Source organism: Puma concolor, chromosome D4, assembly GCF_028749965.1.
Source record: "Puma concolor isolate L17-30 chromosome D4, mPumCon1.1.hap2, whole genome shotgun sequence".
Classification (NCBI taxonomy): domain Eukaryota; kingdom Metazoa; phylum Chordata; class Mammalia; order Carnivora; family Felidae; genus Puma; species Puma concolor.
In genome coordinates, this window is record NC_141679.1 from 40,528,033 (window position 1) to 40,546,722 (window position 18,690).

The 18,690-nt window shown below is 38.6% G+C and overlaps 1 protein-coding gene across 10 annotated transcripts in view; it reads right to left on the reverse strand.

The window, feature by feature from the left end:
* Positions 1-6,343: 6,343 nt before the first annotated feature.
* The window catches only part of FREM1 (FRAS1 related extracellular matrix 1), a 200,940-nt gene continuing 188,593 nt past the window's right edge, over positions 6,344-18,690 (reverse strand). For 9 of the 10 annotated variants that reach the window (XM_086685328.1, XM_086685331.1, XM_086685325.1 and 6 more), the window contains 2 exons: positions 10,228-10,313; positions 6,344-7,923 (listed from right to left, as the gene is read on the reverse strand). In XM_086685328.1, coding sequence (XP_086541454.1) covers positions 7,718-7,923; positions 10,228-10,313 — 292 coding nt within the window. In that variant the 3' untranslated portion in view covers positions 6,344-7,717. The remainder of the gene's footprint in view (positions 7,924-10,227; positions 10,314-18,690) is intronic. The other variant, XM_086685324.1, reaches the window with a different exon arrangement.

The window sequence follows — 18,690 nt, forward strand, 5'->3', positions numbered from 1 at the left end:
GTCTTATTTTTATTTATTTTGAGAGAGAACACACAAGCACGGTTGGGACAGAGAGAGAGAGAATCGCAAGCAGGCTCTACACCGTCAGTGCAGAGCCCAACATGGGGCCGGAGTCCACAAACTGTGAGATCATGACCTGAGCCAAAGTCAAGATGCTTAACCAACTGTGCCACCCAGGTGTCCTAATTTACAATTCCTAATGACTAATGACTAATATGGTGACATATTTGCATTTACTTATTTGCCATCTATATAGATCTTCTTGTAATGTATCCGTTCAAATCTTCTGCCCATTTGAAAATTGGTTTATTAGTGGGGGTACCTGAGCGGCTCACTTTAAGCATCCAACTCTTGACTTCAGCTCAGGTCATGATCTCACGGCTTGTGGGTTCAAGGTCCACAGCAGGCTCTGTGCTGACAAGGAGAGAGACTACCCCTCCCCTGCTCAAGTTCTAACTCTCTCAAAATTAGTAAAGAAACTTTAAAAATCATTATAAATAAATAAATTAATAAATTAATTAGTAAAATAAAATTCTTATTGATTTTTGAGGGTTTCTTTTATATAGTCTGGATATAAGTTCTTTATCAGAGAAATGCATAGTAAATATTTTCTCCCAGACTGTGGCCTGTCTTTTCTTAACCGTGGCTTGATCAAGATGTATTATCCTTTCGTATATATTGTTGGCTGTGAATTGGTAAATTTTTGTTTAAAGGTTTTCTATCTATATTCATGGGGGATATTGGTCTGTAGTTTCCTTATAATATTTTTAATGGTTTGGTACCCGAGCAATCCTGGCCTCAGAATGAACAAGTCAGAAACTATTCTTTTGTGATTTTCTGGATGAGTTTTGTAGACTTGGTGCCATTTCTTCCTTAAATATTTGTAAAGTTCAATAGTGAAGCTATCTGGGCCTTCCTTAGTAATCTGTGTCCTCTCTCATTTTTTTCTGATTGGTCCAGGTAGAGATTTGTCAATTTTATCAATATTCTGAAAACAACAAGCTTTTGGTTTCATTTATTTCCTCTATTTCTTTTTTCCATTCCATTGATTTCCACTCTGATATTTTCTATTTCCTTATTTCTGCTCTCTTATTTTTCTACTTTCTTAAGGTGGAAGCTAAAGTTAAGACCTTTCTTCTTTCTAATACATCTAGTGTGATAAAATTTCCTCCTAGGTAATGCCTTGAGTAATGCATCCCACAATCTTTGATATGCTGTGTTTTCATTTTTATTCAGTTCACCATACTTTTTTTTTTTTTAATTTTTTTTTCGACTTTTTTAATTTATTTTTGGGACAGAGAGAGACAGAGCATGGACGGGGGAGGGGCAGAGAGAGAGGGAGACACAGAATCGGAAACAGGCTCCAGGCTCTGAGCCATCAGCCCAGAGCCCGACGCGGGGCTCGAACTCACGGACTGCGAGATCGTGACCTGGCTGAAGTCGGACGCTTAACCGACTGCGCCACCCAGGCGCCCCTCACCATACTTTTTAATCTTCCCTTTGATTTCTTCTTTAACCCATGAGTTGAAGAAGTTTCTAATTTAGTTTCCAAACACATAGGGGTTTTCCAGGGATATCTTTGTTATTGATTTTTAATTTAACTCCATTATGATCAGAGAACATATTTTGTATAACTTAAATCCTTTTAAATTTATTGAGACTCATTTTATGTCCCAGAATATGGTTCATCCCAGCAATGTTTCCTGTGCACTTGAAAAAAATATCTATTCTGCTGCTGTTGGGTGGAATGTTCTAGCAACGTCAGTTAGATTAATTTGGTTAACAGTATCCACATTTCTCAATCTTTACTGATTTCCTGCCTGCTTGTTCTATTAATTATTGAGAAGGGTATTAACATTTTTTAATATAATTATAGGTTTTTTCTTTCTATCAGTTTTTGTTTGTGTATTTTTAAACATGGTTATTAGATGCATAAATATTTAGAATTATTATGTCCTCTTGATGTATTAACCCCTTTAAATGATAAAATAAGCTCCTTTAACCTTGGTGATATTCTGCTCTAAAATCTACTCTGATATTAATATATCTGCTTCAGCTTGCTTTTGACTAGTTTTGGGATAGTATATATTTTTTTCATTTCTCTTCTGTAGAGTAAGTTGGGATTGATTGCCTTTGGGAAGCAAGAAATACAGATGGGGATAGAAGCAAAAGGTGAACTCATACTTCGTTGCTTGGAAAAAGTATTGCGGGTTACCATAAGGCCCTTAATGGAAGTGTTGGTTGATTTTTGTTCCTTTCTGTCTTAAGATAAACTAGGCTTTATTGCCTAGGAGACTATAAGACCTATAAAAACTGTTCAAAATGAACAGTTATGTGTGTAAGTTACGAGGAGGGTATATTCATTTCCTGCACGATCCTGTTCTAAAGACTTGTAGAATTATTTTTAGAAAATCAGGGCATTCTGGACATTACACATATCCAGACACACTCCGCCATCAGTAACAGCCCTCCGTGATTAATGGAGAGAAAGGAGGAAGATCAATAAAGCCGTACTGTAAGTTACAAAGTATGTCCAATCAACATTCTCTTCCCCTTAACCAACTATATAAATAAACAAAAAACTGGGTGAGTCATGAGGCAAAGACTGGAAAAAGTATCTTGGATGAATCAGATAAACACACAGCAAATATATCAACCCCTTTATAGCTTTCTAAAATAAATTTTTACATGGTGACTTTAATAGCACTGTTCTTGAGAGATATACTTCCTATAACATAACACTCAACATTTTAAAGTGCACGCTTGAGTGGTTTTTAGCATATTCACTATGTTCTGCAACCACCACCACTAATTCCAGATCATTGCATACCCTCAAAAAGAGCCTCTGTACCCATCAGCAGTTAGTTTCAGTTTCCCCCTCCCCCACCCCCGAGCAACCACGAAGCTCCTTTTCTGTCTTTATAAATATGCCTACTTTGGACATTTCATATGAATGGATCACGCAGTACACAGACCTTTCCTGTCCATCTTCTTTTACTTAAAGTTATGTTGTCAAGCATATGTCAAAAATACTCATCATTCAAAGGTATTGTACTTGAATTTAAGCAAACCATTTGTTCAGAGTGGCAATAATTAGAATAGGTTGCATAATTAGAAGAGATTCAGCCTACAATTTGCAAATCTCTAGTTCTAGTGCTAATCTCTCCCCACTTCAACTTTTTTTTAAAATAATGCTTTTATTTATTTTTGAGAGAGCGCGAGAGGGGGACAGAGGATCCAAAGTGAGCCTGACGCGGGGCTCGAACACACAAACCACGAGATCAAGACCTGAGCCAAAGTCAGATGCTCAACGGAGGAAGCCATCCAGGCGCCCCTCTCACTTTAACTTCTGAAGGCTTCAGTGTTCTCTGCTCTACAATAAAGATACTAGGTGAGATGATATGATTGTTCTCTCTTTATCCTGTTCCTCTGAGTAACTTAAAGACACAGAGACACATACTGCTTGTCTTGTTGCAAAGATCAATCGGCTAGATTTGAAAACTTTAGTTCCTAACTTGATCTGGAGACAGGAAATTTGGGACAGCTACTCTCCGTAACACTTTGACCTGATTATAAGCTCAGGAAGTAATACCAATTTCTTAATCAGGAGAGAAATATTACAAAAGGCAGCCTGAACTCTCCATATGGGGGTGTGTTTCCCTTCAATTCTGAAAAGGGATAATGTAATCAATGGATTTCACTGTGACGTCCTCCCTAATAAAAAATTTCACGCTTAAAAAAAAAAGAAATTTGCATGTATACACTATACTTTTATATTTTTATTTTCCTATCTCATTCACAATAATATCTCTAGTAGGATTGGCACGTAATATTCCATATTTGTTGAATAAATGGTAGATGGATGAGTGGATGGGTGGATGAGTAGATGGATGAAAGCCATGTAACTAAAGGTTGCTTTAAACAGTAAGGATAAAAAAGACATGTTGAGTTTTCTTTCCCATCCCTTCTTACCATGGATAGAGTAAACACAAAACGTTAGGGGCGCCTGGGTGGCTCAGTCAGTTAAGCGTCTGAGTGAATTTCAGTTCGGGTCATGATCTCAGTTTTGTGAGTTGAGCCCAGCCTCGGGCTCTGTGCTGACCATGCAGAGCCTGCTTAGGATTTTTCTCTCTCCCCCCCTTTGTCTGCCACTCCCCTACTCACACTTCCTCTGTCTTTCCCAAAATAAATAAACTTAAAGAAATAATAAATATAAAATGTTAAAAATTAAAGCAACAGTGGTTCAGAAGTAGAAATAAGATCATTTTATTAATTTTGATACAACACTAGAAACAGTACATTGAACGTGAGGCTTGGTTGCAAAAATTAATCAGCACCAGTTCTTGGTTTGAATTATACAGAACCATAGTGTTCATGAAAAAACATGTGCGTGTTCTTTTTGGCTGTATTAAAAATATACAAAAATGGAAATGTAAATAAAGGTCACCTGATTCGTTTTTACCATTCCTTGGAAGGAGATGAAATAATTATCATCTGTTTTTAAGTTTATGTTTAGCAAAATATATGCCATACATATATATGCTTATATGTATGCTTATACATATGCATATGTATATGCATATGTATAAAGCATATATATATGCTTTGGTTAAAAAGCAAAGATCACAGGATACTGAAAAGCTACACACTGTTTAGCTGGGTTGATGCTCTTGGATAGAGGGGACTTTTCCTAAGGTACTCGAGTCTGGGGAGAAGAGCCGGGTGGCACGTAAGTCTTTCTTTCTGATGCTCTCCTTCTTAGCTACCACCTGTCCCATCTCTTCTGCTCAAGCCTTCTCTCCTCTCTCCTATAATCTCCCCTTCCTGTTCTACCATTACCCCATTTCCTTCCTTCCTGCTCCCACCAGAACCTGACAGGTGACAATGACCGATCTTGGAGGAGAGAACATGACGATAATTTACTTTTTTTTAAGCTTTTATTTTTTGGGGTACCTGGGTGGCTCAGTCGATTCAGCATCCACTTTAGCTCAGGTCATGATCTCGCAGTTTGTGGGTTTGAGCCCCGTGTTGGGCTCTGGGCTGACAGCTCAGAACCTGGAGCCTGCTTCAGATTCTGTGTCTCCCTCTCTCTCTGCCTCTCCCTCACTCGTGCTCTCTCTCTCTCTCTCTCTCAAAAAACATTAAAGGGGCGCCTGGGTGGTTCAGTCAGTTAAGCGGCCGACTTCGGCTCAGGTCATGATCTCGTGGTCCGTGAGTTCGAGCCCCGCGTCGGGCTCTGTGCTGACCGCTCAGAGCCTGGAGCCTGTTTCCGATTCTGTGTCTCCCTCTTTCTGACCCTCCCCCGTTCATGCTCTGTCTCTCTCTGTTTCAAAAATAAAATAAACGTTTAAAAAAAAATTTTTTTTTAAATAAACATTAAAAAAATTTTTTTTTAAGATTTTAAGTAGTCTCTACATCCAACCTGGGGCTCAAACTCACAACACCAAGATGAAGTGTTGCACATTCCATCGACTGAGCCAGTTAGGTGCCCCCCGCTCCTTTTTTTGCTTGTGTGTATGTGTGTGTGTGTGTGTCTGTGTGTGTGTGTGTGTGTGTGTGTTTGCCTGTCTGTCTATTTTTCAGATAACAATCATTTACTTCTTTTTCCCCCCTGAGTCAAAGGGGAATGGAGAAAGGAATATGAGAAAGGAATAAGTTCATGATAAATATTGCCCAGCTCCCCAACTTGTCCGAATGCTTGTTTGTTATCTTCTTTCAATTACTTGGCTATTACAACCTGATTGCTGCCTTCACAAGTAGGAATGCTTAAAAATATTATTCTCGTATTTCTAGCCACTATACGAATCAAAACACCCTCTCCTTGTGCTAACATTTGCAATTACACTTACATATCATTGTCATTTCAGAAAAGTATGATAAAATCTACCACACTGATGAGGTTCTACTTAACAGCCATGGTTCTGGATTCCCAGTTTTAACTAGTTAACATAGTCCTAGGGTTTTAGTAGGAAGAAGTGGCCCCTGAGTTCTCCATTTCTTGAATTTTTACTTTCCCTCCTCGGATGGACCTCTTTAGGTAAACAACTCATCGTTTCTTTAACTGGCATCTCACCTGCCCACACTGCAGAGGCCCGTGGACCAGAAAGGATCGAAGCTGGTATGGAGGGTGGGTTTTGCATCTTTTGGTTAAATACCAGAGAATGCTTGTGTCATACAAGAGATCTGGATGTTGGATCAGTCCAGACTACTCGTGATACCTAAGGTAAGGAGCCTTCTGATTCCGCGATGCCATTAATGCCTAAACTTTATCCCAGCTGCTCTTTGTAAATACTTCTAATAACTAAAATCTTGATAAATGAGCAGAAATAAAACAAGCTGGTCATGCGTTATATCCAGAAACCGGACTGAATCTCTTCAGTTTATTTTAGTTTTGCTGAACATGTTATTATAATAAAACCTGCACCAAAGCTTTTGTCTACTTGGGAACCCCATTTTGATGCTGAAATTACACCGGTGCTCAGAGAGAAAGTTACATTTGGCACAACCGTTCTTTTCAGTGATTATGAAAAGAGGAAAATTTAGAGCGCATGCTTCAGAAGTAAATTTCTAATTTCCTGTAATTAAACCTTGATTTCAGATGGGAGTTCTTGAGGCTGCAACATGTCTCACTGGTACAAAAATGTTTTGTTCTGCTGATATTATAAATTAATAAGGTACCTTTATGTTAGCGAATCAAGTTAGCGTGCCATTTCTACAAATATTAAAGACTTCAGGGCTCAAAATTATATCAAAATCCTTCCTGAGAATATAGGTTTTCAAGGGCTCTGTTTTCAGTACTATTTTTCTTTGTTCATCAACATAGTTCACTGGGACACTTCTGAGGAAGCAGCGTTTTTCTTCCAACTTGTAACCCTCATTCACATATACTCTATTTCAAACGTCCTTGACAAATGTCACTGCGTACTACACACACAAATGAAAAGAGAGGTTCGTGTAGCTTCAGATTTCTCATGAATCTATAAGGCCAGGGAAATGGAATGATTGGCTTTGGAATGGTACAGGGCCAACATTTTCATTGAAGAAAGCAATCTGTCTCACGAGTGGTGATAGGTAGACCTCTAGGGTACAGGTAGCCTCTGAATTCTCCATTTGGAGAAACTCCAAATGAGTTTCCATCTGTGAGATTCGCCCATGTAAAGCCTTCCTTTTCCACCACGCACAATACTCTTTTTATCCACAGCCTCTTATCTTAGGGTTCACATGTGAAAGACCTCCAAAGGGACAAAGCAACGATGGCACCTCAACTGTGATTTAAGGAACCGGTAGAATTTCTTTTACTCAGACTGAAGTGGGAGAAGCACCAGCAATACAGATTTTGGAATGGGCTCATTTGAGATATTGGGATTTAAAAAAAATCCAAGGACCATGAAATTGGTACTGACTCAGATATGGAGTGGGGTCAGGGTGGGAGTCTCCTGGAATCAGCAAATCTTGGACCATATAATACTTCAGGCATTTATTCTGAAATGTATTGAAATCCAAGAATTGTCTGTCTTCCCTAAAGAAATATTCATTGATCGATCTTCCTGGAACTCTTCTTCTATGTTCCTTTTTTACCAGATAGAATCACTCATAAACTATGATTAAAAAAAAAACGTACCAAGTCAATCATGACACCTTGTCTTCTATTGAACAACATGTACAAATCCTGTAAATAAATAGGTGAGAAATTCCAAGTGGGCACCTGTAAGCCTAGTTACTTTTCGAGTTTCCTGGAGCACACGTAACTGTGAGGTCTGCTCTTGCTACAGTCCTGCGTTTGCCATTTCCCTTGTCTTTGAGCCAAAACACAGTTCTTCCCAGGCTTTGAACGTTGAGGGGGGCCTTTCCTCCAGTTGGTGAAGACGACAGGTTCACCACCAATCCACTCCCAGTGGCCAGCATGCACTTGGTCATTCAAACCTGATGTGAACCAAAGAATGTGCCAAATTATTTTATTACATTTATGCTTGGGTATCACGTCAGTCTCTTGCTCTAATCTCAGCAATCATGTACAAACATGAGCCTACGTTCTGAAACACAGAATAGGATCTGGGAATCCTAAGACACAGGTGAGAACATTTGGCCGATCCGAATCCAAATCCTCGCTAGTTGAGCATCTTCGGGCAGGTCGCTTAACCACTTTGAGTTTTAGTTTCCTCATCTAAGAAATGGGAATAAAGGGGCGCCTGGGTGGCGCAGTCGGTTAAGCGTCCGACTTCGGCCAGGTCACGATCTCGCGGTCCGTGAGTTCGAGCCCCGCGTCAGGCTCTGGGCTGATGGCTCGGAGCCTGGAGCCTGTTTCCGATTCTGTGTCTCCCTCTCTCTCTGCCCCTCCCCCGTTCATGCTCTGTCTCTCTCTGTCCCAAAAATAAATAAACATTGAAAAAAAAAAAAAAAAAAAAAAAAGAAATGGGAATAAAAATAGTATATCGAGGGCCATTTTCAGTATGAAATAAGATAATGCATGTACGTTTCACAGCACGCATGCATGTCTAATAAATGGCAATTATTATTCGTATTATTCCACAGGCAGAACTCCTATCCCAGGGAAACAGGTTACACTCTTGTCTATAGTTCTTCTTCTTTGCTATTTAAATCTCTTGGTTTTCATATTCGAAAGTAGCTTAACTAGATATTATTTTTAGTCTGGAACGTAAGATTTTTTTTCAGTCGGCTATAATTCCAACAAAAAGCAGCTTTTCTCAACTTGCCTCTCTACTCCCACTGGCAATTTTACAAATTACACTTCAGTGTTGCAAAGCTTTTGTAATTTTTCTTAAAGAAACATTCCTCCTCCTCGCTCTCCTTCATAATAGAAATAAAGAGAATAAAATCAGAAAAGAATCCCCTGTAACAGCACGATCTGACATCTCCCGACCAAATTTAACCATGAAAATAGTCTTAGCTGCATAACCTATAACCTCCTGAGTGAGCCTCCCTCAATATTTTGGGGTAGAATAAAATGAACTATCTCCTTCCGGATTGTTTCCTTGCATCTTTGATCAGAAGATGCTATGCCTAAGTATTCTGTGGGAACAGAGCCTTGAAATCAGTCATTGTGGAAGTGAAGAAAATGTCTCCTCTAGCTTCGACTTCATACACTCAGAAAATTTCAGAATTTCGAGATGTACTAAGTATTACAGAGATTCGGAGAAGCCAAGATTGGGTTTAGTACCGTTCCCTGAAATCCAATACCTTCAAGGTCAGACGGTGGAAATACTGACTTTGAAGCGCCCTGAGAATTCTACTTCTAAAAATAGAATCTGAAGAGATTTGTATTCTTGTTAAAATTGAAGATGTTAAAACTTCAGAAAACAAGGGATAAAATTAAGATCGCCTATACTTGTCAATAGCTGCAAACATTTCTAATTCTTTAACGTATTTCTTTATATATGCGTATGTATATACCATATGCATATATATATATATCACATGTATATAAATTTTTTCTCATAATTATTTTCTGCTTCATATCGCTGTGGACTCTGCTTTTTTACTTAGCACCTGCCACAAATGCAATACGTTATGTATTTTATATATAATATGCTTCCAATGTGGTATTTCTTGAATGAAATAATAAACATAAAGCACTTTGTTATGTCTTTAATATTTTATGCCTTACAAAAGCATTAAATATTAAATACTCCTTCTTGTGGCTATACTATAATTTATTTAACCATCCCCTATTGACAAGTGCTTCTAATTTTTTACTTTTATTTTTTTTTTAATTTTTTTTCAACGTTTATTTATTTATTTTTTTTGGGACAGAGAGAGACAGAGCATGAACGGGGGAGGGGCAGAGAGAGAGGGAGACACAGAATCGGAAACAGGCTCCAGGCTCGGAGCCATCAGCCCAGAGCCCGACGCGGGGCTCGAACTCACGGACCGCGAGATTGTGACCTGGCTGAAGTCGGACGCTTAACCGACTGCGCCACCCAGGCGCCCCGTTACTTTTAGAAATACCATTTGTTGAATTGTCTTACCTATAATCCAAGCCACATCCCTTATTATTTCTTTGAGATAGATCTCCAAAAATGAAAGCATTGTGTCACTAAAATGAGTTTTAAAAGGCAGACCATCCACTGGGTGCCCCCTCCAAAAAAGAAAAAATAGACTGTCCAATCATGGAACTGTTGCCTGTTACTGCAAACCACAATTATTTGGCCCATGGGAAGGAGATGCCTCCTTCATGTTCCTGCCTCCCTCCTCAGCGCAGACACTTGCCTATCCAAAATGGCTTCCGTCCGCTGATGTCCCACAGCCACCGCATATGCTGCCTGGAGAGAACTGTGACGAGGCTGCCCAGGTGACTGCAAACAAACAAAAAGGAAAGCATTGGTGACAGGGACTCCAACACTCCTGTTGATATGGAATGCAGAACAGAAATCAAATCTGTTCAAAATAGAAAAGTGTACACACACACACACACACACACACACACACACACACGGAAAATTTTCCAAGATTTTTATACTCTTTCATTTTTTTTTATTTTAATGACTATCTGTAAGGTGGGATAGGTTACAGCAAAGAAAGGGATGTTTTTTTATACTATCTAGGCACAAAGTCAACAGTTTTTAAATATCTTTAGAAAAGTCAGCAACTACCTACTTATTAAAATTAATGCTAAAATATTACTCCTCTCGCAGAGCGTCTATCTCTAAATGGCATAAATTTGGCAAGTATCCAGTTAATTTGACCAGTAAGCTAACCCAGACTATTCAGATAAAATTACTCGAGGCAGACAATTTGCGCTTGGTATGTTTAATCAAATATCCCAATAATTGTGACCCTTTGATCATACTCAGTGAAATGCGCATGAAATGTTCATAGGTTGTAAAAAAGTTAAAGCACATAGTCCTATAATCATACATATTTTGCCCCCAAATAGAAGTGTTTTTATGTTTAAGGTGTATAGCATAATGACTTGACTCATATGCATTGTGAAATGATTGCCATAATGAGTTTAGGTAGCATCCATCGGCTCATATAGATAGAAAAAAACAGGAAAAACAAAATTATTTCCTTGTGGTGAGAACTCTTGGGATTTACTCTCTTAATAACTCTCATATATCATATAATATCATATAATATCATATATCAGTGTCAGCTACATTCCTCATATTGTATGTGATATCCCAGTACTTAATCATCTTATAACTGAAAGTCTGTACCTTTTGACCACCTTCATCCAATTACTTCACCCCATATCCCTGGCCTCTGCCACTCACATCTGATCTTTTTTCCTGTGAGTTTGTTGTTTTGTTTTGTTTTAAGATTCTACATATCAGTGAGATCGTATAGTATTTGTCTTTCTCTATCAGATTCATTTCACTTTGCATAATACTCTCAATGCATATTATGTTGTTACAAATGGTAGGATTTCCTTCTTTTTTATTGCTGAATAATATTCCTGGGTGTGTGTATGTGTATCACAACTTCTTTATCCATTCATCTGTCGATGGAAGCTTAAGTTATTTCAATGCCTCAGCTATTATAAATAATAAACATGCTATAACATGGGGGTGCAGATATCTCCACAACATTCTATTTTGATTTCCTTCAGATATAATCCCAGAAGTGGAATTTCTGGATCATCTGGTAGTTTTTTTTTCTTTTTAGAGAGAGAGAGAGAGCGAGAGAGAGCCAGGGAGCATGAGCAGAAGAGAGGGGCAGAGGGAAAGAGAGAGAGGATCTTAAGCAGGCTCCACACTCAGCTCAGAGCCCAACTCAGGGCTTGATCATGACCTGAGCCACAACCCGGAGTCGGACACTCCATTGGCTGAGCGAACCAGGCGCCCCAAGGTAGTTCTGTCTAGAATCTTTTGAGGATACTCCATACTGTTGCTTTCCACAGTGTCTGCACCAATTTGCAATCTCATCACTAGTACACGGAGGGGTTTTTTTTTCTCCACATCCTCACCAGCAATTGTTATCTCCTATCTTTTTGATGATAGACATTATAACTGGCATGAGAATTCTTTATGAACTATTTTTGTAGCTAGCTGAATTATTCCTATAAGCAATATTTGATTGTTTCTAATTCTCCAACAGTGCTCATTAAAAGCTCTTTTAAAATGCCTTCAGTAAAAGGCTTGTAATTATTTTTTTCTTTTGTTCTTTTTTTTTTTTTTTAATACAGAAAATTTCAAGCAAGAAACAAAGCCACCACATTCTTGTCTGGTTAATATCCACTGACGTTTTTAAAAGTAGGAAACAAAACTGGTAATACTTGTACCCGTTTAGAAAACTGTTGAATTGAATTTTATTCATTTTGCCTGTCTTTCCAAACTTCAGAGGCATTTCTCTGCTTTTCCAGATCACCTATGGTGAACATAATTTATCCATTTCTTAATGATTTTTTTCCCCACTAAAACTAGTACTTTACTGTTCTATAATGCAGTGGTAAATTCTAGGACTTCTGAGATACATATAAGGCTCTCTCTTTACCCTTCTCCTAGTGGCCTCAGCCTGCTGGATTTGGGTTTTGGTGACTGGGCTCTGACCTCATTATTTACTGTCATCTCCTGTCTGACAGTTACAGCAGATTTGACGGCACAACTTCTTCCCTTCCTCTCACATCCAATATGGTAATTCTAACGTGTTGAGGGTTTAGAACCCAGAGTATCAAATGTTGTTAAATGTAGGCCAAGGGAAGGCTCACGGGGCTGCCTCACTCAACATGGTGTACTGAACAGAGTGTGGGAGACCTGCGTTCTCTTCCCGCTCTGCCTCTAATTCCTTTACGGATAGAACTGGAGCCTGCATCATCAGGAAGTAACAGGTCTCATTCAAGGATATTTACCATCTCCTCTTGCTTTAAGATTCTTGAAACTATCGTTAGAACAGACTTTGTAAAATCCATTTTCACTGGCCAGGTACAAGTTTGATTTGTGTGTGTGTGTGTGTCTCTCCAAGAAGCAAAAAGTCCCAAAAGAGCAAGATGGGAAAACAGCTGTGTTTAGGACAGGTAAAATGTTAGACCATAGTCATTTATCAAATGAACATTTAGGCACCGGTATGTTGATTATTTTACAAAACCATTCCTTTTCTTCTTTATTCCGTATCCACATGAAACAGCATGAACGTTACTTCTATAGATGTGTATATAGAGAGATATACAAATGAAAAAAAAGAAAGACACATCAATAAAAATCTTTTGACAGCTCTGCAATTTGAAGGCATTCAAAGTACAGTGTTAAAAACAGAAACTTTAAATTTCATATATTGAAGAAAAAAAGAAAGAAAAGTTAAAAAAAATTAAAAAAATGTAATTATATTGTTTACCCAAAAAATAAATAAATAAATAAAATTAAAAAAATAAATGAAAACAGAAACTTTAAATTTCATATATTGAAGAAAAAAAGAAAGAAAAGTTAAAAAAAATAAAAAAATAAAATGTAATTATATTGTTTACCAAAATAAATAAATAAATAAATAAAATAAATAAAAACAGAAACTTTGATTTGCCTAGGTAAAGAAATACACATCTACTCCTTTGAAATGTTTTGAGTAAGTACAGATGTACTTCAGAGTAACTCTTTAAGGATAGGCCAGCAGGGGTTCCAGACAGTCCTGTGGGAAAACAAAATGGTTTCATAGATAATGATTTATAATAAGAGAATTACCAATGTACAATGACTGCCTAAGGAAACGAGCAGATGAGATTACAATATGTAAATTCAAGAAATACCTAATCTAGGAGTCTGGCTCCTCTGAGTTGGAAAAATAATAAAACACCAATGGAGAGGAAAGGGGATGGGAGATAAAGATTGAGTTGAGTTAGCAATCTGATTAGGGACAAGGAGCAAAGCCAAATTTGTTGTTCTTCCTGAAACACGGGTGCTGTAAATGACCCTTAGTAAAGGATCTTCAGGGAAGGGAGGGAGCCCCAGGAAACGCAGCCCAGAATTGAATAATGATTCCTGATACCAAATCAAAAACATACTAATATTAATAGTAACTCTAATTTTAAACTGTAAAAACCTCCCCTAAAATTAAGTCATAGGAAGGCAAATATCCAGGTTGTGAAATGTTAAAACTATAAGTTTTATAGCACAGAAGGAATTGATGATTCCCAGAATATCTGTTGTTCTTTCTTTTATATACATATTTTTAATGAAGTTTTTTTATCTTAATTCCAGTATTGTTAACGGACAGTGTTATATTAGATTCAGGTGTATGATACAGTGAAGCGTATCTGGTGTTCAAGACAAAGGTGGTGGAGAAGAACAAAACAAAATGACCCTGAAAGGGAATAGGTGAAGGGAGGCACGGAGGCCCAACAGGTGAACAAAAACACAATGACTGGTAGAGGAGGTCTCGGGGTTCAGAGAAAAAATTACCCTGAGGAGGGGGCCCTCCTGCCCAAAAATGTTCCTTGCAGAAGGACCAAACCAAAGGACTATGGAGATCTTTTGGTTTTCCTTTTCAGTTTTGCTTTCCACTTGCCGCTAGACATTTTGTGAAATGTAACTAGTTATCAATGTACATTTTGTGAAACGTAACTAGTTATCAACCGTTCCCGGCGTTCCCGGCGGGGGGGGGGGGGGGGATCATTCTTGTCCTTTTGAGATGCAATGCATATTGAAGTGTCATACAAATACAATCAGATCACATATTCATACTCATCTTTTCCAAATAAAGTTTCAAAATGAAAAGCTTTTCATGATATTTTAAAAAGCTCACACACACGTAGTTTCTTTACCTCTCTTAACACATTCTGGGATACCATCAGAAATGGTATTTGATAGACGTTTTAAGTTCTGGACCATTCTGGCAAATAGATAATGTGCAATTTGAAAGAGTTTATATTACTGATACATAATTAGTTTCTTTCTAAAATATGATGGAAAAACTCCAATTGTCCTTAATTATTTTTGTCCTGAAAGCTTTCTCAGTTTAATATCTATAAAGAAATCACAGTTTTAGAGCTTAAAACAATTCCCTGAGACCAGCATTTATCAAAATAACTTCAAAAATAATTGAACAAATTACTTCTGAACCTGCTTATAACATCATGTTTGATCTACTAGATATGATCTTTAATATCCTTGAATTAATAAGAGAGATGGAAATTTTCCATCACTACTATAATAGATGTTATAATAGTTATTCTAGCACAAACTATCCTCCTATTTATACTATTTCTAAATACCATTTATGTTCTCATATATGCAATCAACAAATACTGCTTGTAACTCACATTGTTGCACTGAGATCCAGAGAACTTCTTAACTAGATCTACAGTAAGACATCAACTCAGTGAAAGCTAAATGCTACCATTTAAATTTAGTGACTTTCACATTCTTAATAGAGCTTTCTGAGAAGGAGATGTGGGAAGGAATTGTCAGGATTGTATGAAACACCCTACTGATGTAAAATGCAGCGTTTAAAGACTTGCCATAAGGACAGCTGTATCTGGAGAAAGATGCTGTCAATTTCTATGAAGCTCATTGATGAATGAAGAATGATTTAGTTATTGGCTTGTGGGGCCAATACTGGGGGATAAGACTTTAAAATGCAGTCTGGGGGCACCTGGGTGGCTCAGTCGGTTAAGCGTCCAACTTCGGCTCAGGTCATGATCTCACGGTCCGTGAGTTCGAGCCCCGCGTCGGGCTCTGTGCTAACAGCTCTGAGCCTGGAGCCTGCTTCAGATTCTCTGTCTCCCTCTCTCTGCCTTTCATCTGCTCTCTCTCTCTCTCTCTCTCTCTCTCTCTCTCAAAAGTAAATAAACATTTTTTAAAAAGTTTTTAGTGCAGTCTTGTCTAGATATTTCTAGTATGGTAAGTACCCAAATATTTGTTGAATGCAGTGAATTAAACTGAGAACCTGATTGTACCTTAGGTTTGCTGTGAAAGGTAACTTTGATTCCAATCCAAAGGAAATTTAGACTCCATAATTTAATAAAAATCATAACACGTTTGTGCCGCGAAAGATACAAAATATTAATACTCCATTTGGAAACCTGCTTTAGGTTAGTTCAACATAGCTGTGCTGTCGATTCACCTGAGATGAGAGAGTCCCTATGTTTATGGAGCTGTTTTGGAGAGTGTCATAGAAAATGAGAGTCCTGTCGCTTCCACTTACTCGCCTATGTGATCACGAGCAAGTGATTTTGCTTCCCCAAATGTCTTCTGTTTTATCTGCAGAGTGGAGACAATAATACCACAGAAGTGATGAGAGGATCAGATCAGTTACTATATGTGAAAGAATTCTGTAAACAATAAGGGGTAATATCAAAGGAAGGCATCACCGGCAAGGTCAGGCTGCCGTAACAGGGTCAGGGTACAATGCTTCGACCCAAGTTGCAGATGAAATCTTAGGTCAAATGCATGAGGAAGTAGCTAGGCTTTTAAAATAATTTGGGCCTTAAGTTTATTATTGGGATGAGCAGATGTATAAAATTAATAGATGTATGACTAGATTAATAGATGTGTAATTAGTCTTTCCACTTTTGGGGTTTTCTTCTTTTTTTTTTATGAAATTTATTGTCAAATTGGTTTCCATATGACACCCAGTACTCATCCCAAAATGTGCCCTCCTCAGTAGCCATCACCCACCCTCCCCTCCCTCCCACCCCCCATCAACCCTCAGTTTGTTCTCAGTTTTTAAGAGTCTCTTATGCTTTGGCTCTCTTCCACTCTAACCTCTTTTTTTTTTCCTTCCCCTCCCCCATGGGTTTCTGTTAAGTTTCTCAGGATCCCCATAAGAGTGAAAACATACGGTATCTGTCTTTCTCTGTATGGCTGATTTCACTTAGCATCACACTCTCCAGTTCCATCCACGTTGCTACCAAGAGCCATATTTCATTCTTTCTCATTGCCACGTAGTACTCCATTGTGTATATAAACCACAATTTCTTTATCCATTCATCAGTTGATGGACATTTAGGCTCTTTCCATAATTTGGCTATTGTAGAGAGTGCTGCTATAAACATTGGGGTACAAGTGCCCCTAGGCATCGGTACTCCTGTATCCCTTGGGTAAATTCCTAGCAGTGCTATTGCTGGGTCATAGGGTAGGTCTATTTTTAATTTTCTGAGGAACCTCCACACTGTTTTCCAGAGTGGCTGCACCAATTTGCATTTCCAGTCTTTCCACTTTTTGCACTCACCATTAAAACCTGGCTGCAATGAGATGGATCAATAAAATAAAAAATATACATATTGGGGGATTCATGTAGGTCAGTCACCATGAAGGTATCAATGTTACCGTAAATTGCCATTATTTCAAAAGAAATGAGTTTTGACACCAAAAAGCTAGACGATCATAATATCAGAGTAAAGAACAGTCCTTCTAAGTAAAAATACTTGGTGACCTTATGCCAACATTGATGGATGGATGGAAAGATGTCGCTCAATACACGTCCTTATTTTTCTCATAACATGAAGGACCAGTTAAAGCTTCATTATAGGCCAGCGGAGTTACTTGCACTGCTATTTGAGTAACAGTGGAAAATAAACAATAAGGCTGCTTTCAAACTTGAGGTGTGGGGGTTCTGTTGCTTTTCATCTATATTTTGCCAACAAATCCCCACAGCAATTTGACCTTGATAACCCTGGCTGCAGCGTAACTGTATTTCTGTACTTGCTTTCACTTTCATCAGGAAAGAAACCATATCCTTCCCTTCGTAGCACGTTGCAATTTTCTCATTGCTAATTCAGAGAGGTTCTGATTCCACACCAAAGCTTTTTCCTCAAAGTGGGGGGGGTGGAGGGGGGGGAGAAAGACCTATGCCAGTCTTCCTACCCGAGCTTTCAAAGCATTAAGACAAACTTTAAATAAAAGTAAGACACCAGTTATTTGGATGACAGGATGTCATAACTCTTCCTAACATATTATAACATGATGGGAATATATGCATTTAAACAATAATTATTTATACAATTTTAAAAAATAGTTTAAGGGGCGCCTGGGTGGCGCAGTCGGTTAAGCGTCCGACTTCAGCCAGGTCACGATCTCGCGGTCCGTGGGTTCGAGCCCCGCGTCGGGCTCTGGGCTGATGGCTCAGAGCCTGGAGCCTGTTTCCGATTCTGTGTCTCCCTCTCTCTCTGCCCCTCCCCCGTTCATGCTCTGTCTCTCTCTGTCCCAAAAATAAATAAACGTTGAAAAAAAAAAATTAAAAAAAAAATAGTTTAATTTATCTTATACCACCCACTCACCAACAGAAGCCCGAAAGCCACTGTTTAACCTCTATGGTACCCATACTTATACTTAAGACATGAAATACGTTAGTGAAGAAAATGGTGGTTGACTTGACCAGTTTTTGTTTTTTTAACATTTATTTGTTTTCGAGAGTGAGAGATAGAGTGAGAGCAGGGAAGGGGCAGAGAGAGAGGGAGACACAGAATCTGAAACAGGCTCCAGGCTCTGAGCTTTCAGCACAGAGCCAAATTCAGGACTTGAACTTGTGAACCATGAGATCATGACCTGAGCTCAAGTCGGATGCTTAACCGACTGAGCCACCCAAGCACCCCAATTTGACCAGTTTTTAAGTAGACTTTTAGGGGCACCTGGGTGGCTCAGTCAGTTGAGTGTCCGACTTCAGCTGGGGTCATGATCTCACGGTTTGTAGGTTCAAGACCTGCGTGGGGCTCTGTGCTAACAGCTCAGAGCCTGGAGCCTGCTTCAGATTCTGTGTCTCCTTCTCTCTCTGCCCTGTCCCACTTGTGCTTTCTCTCTGTCT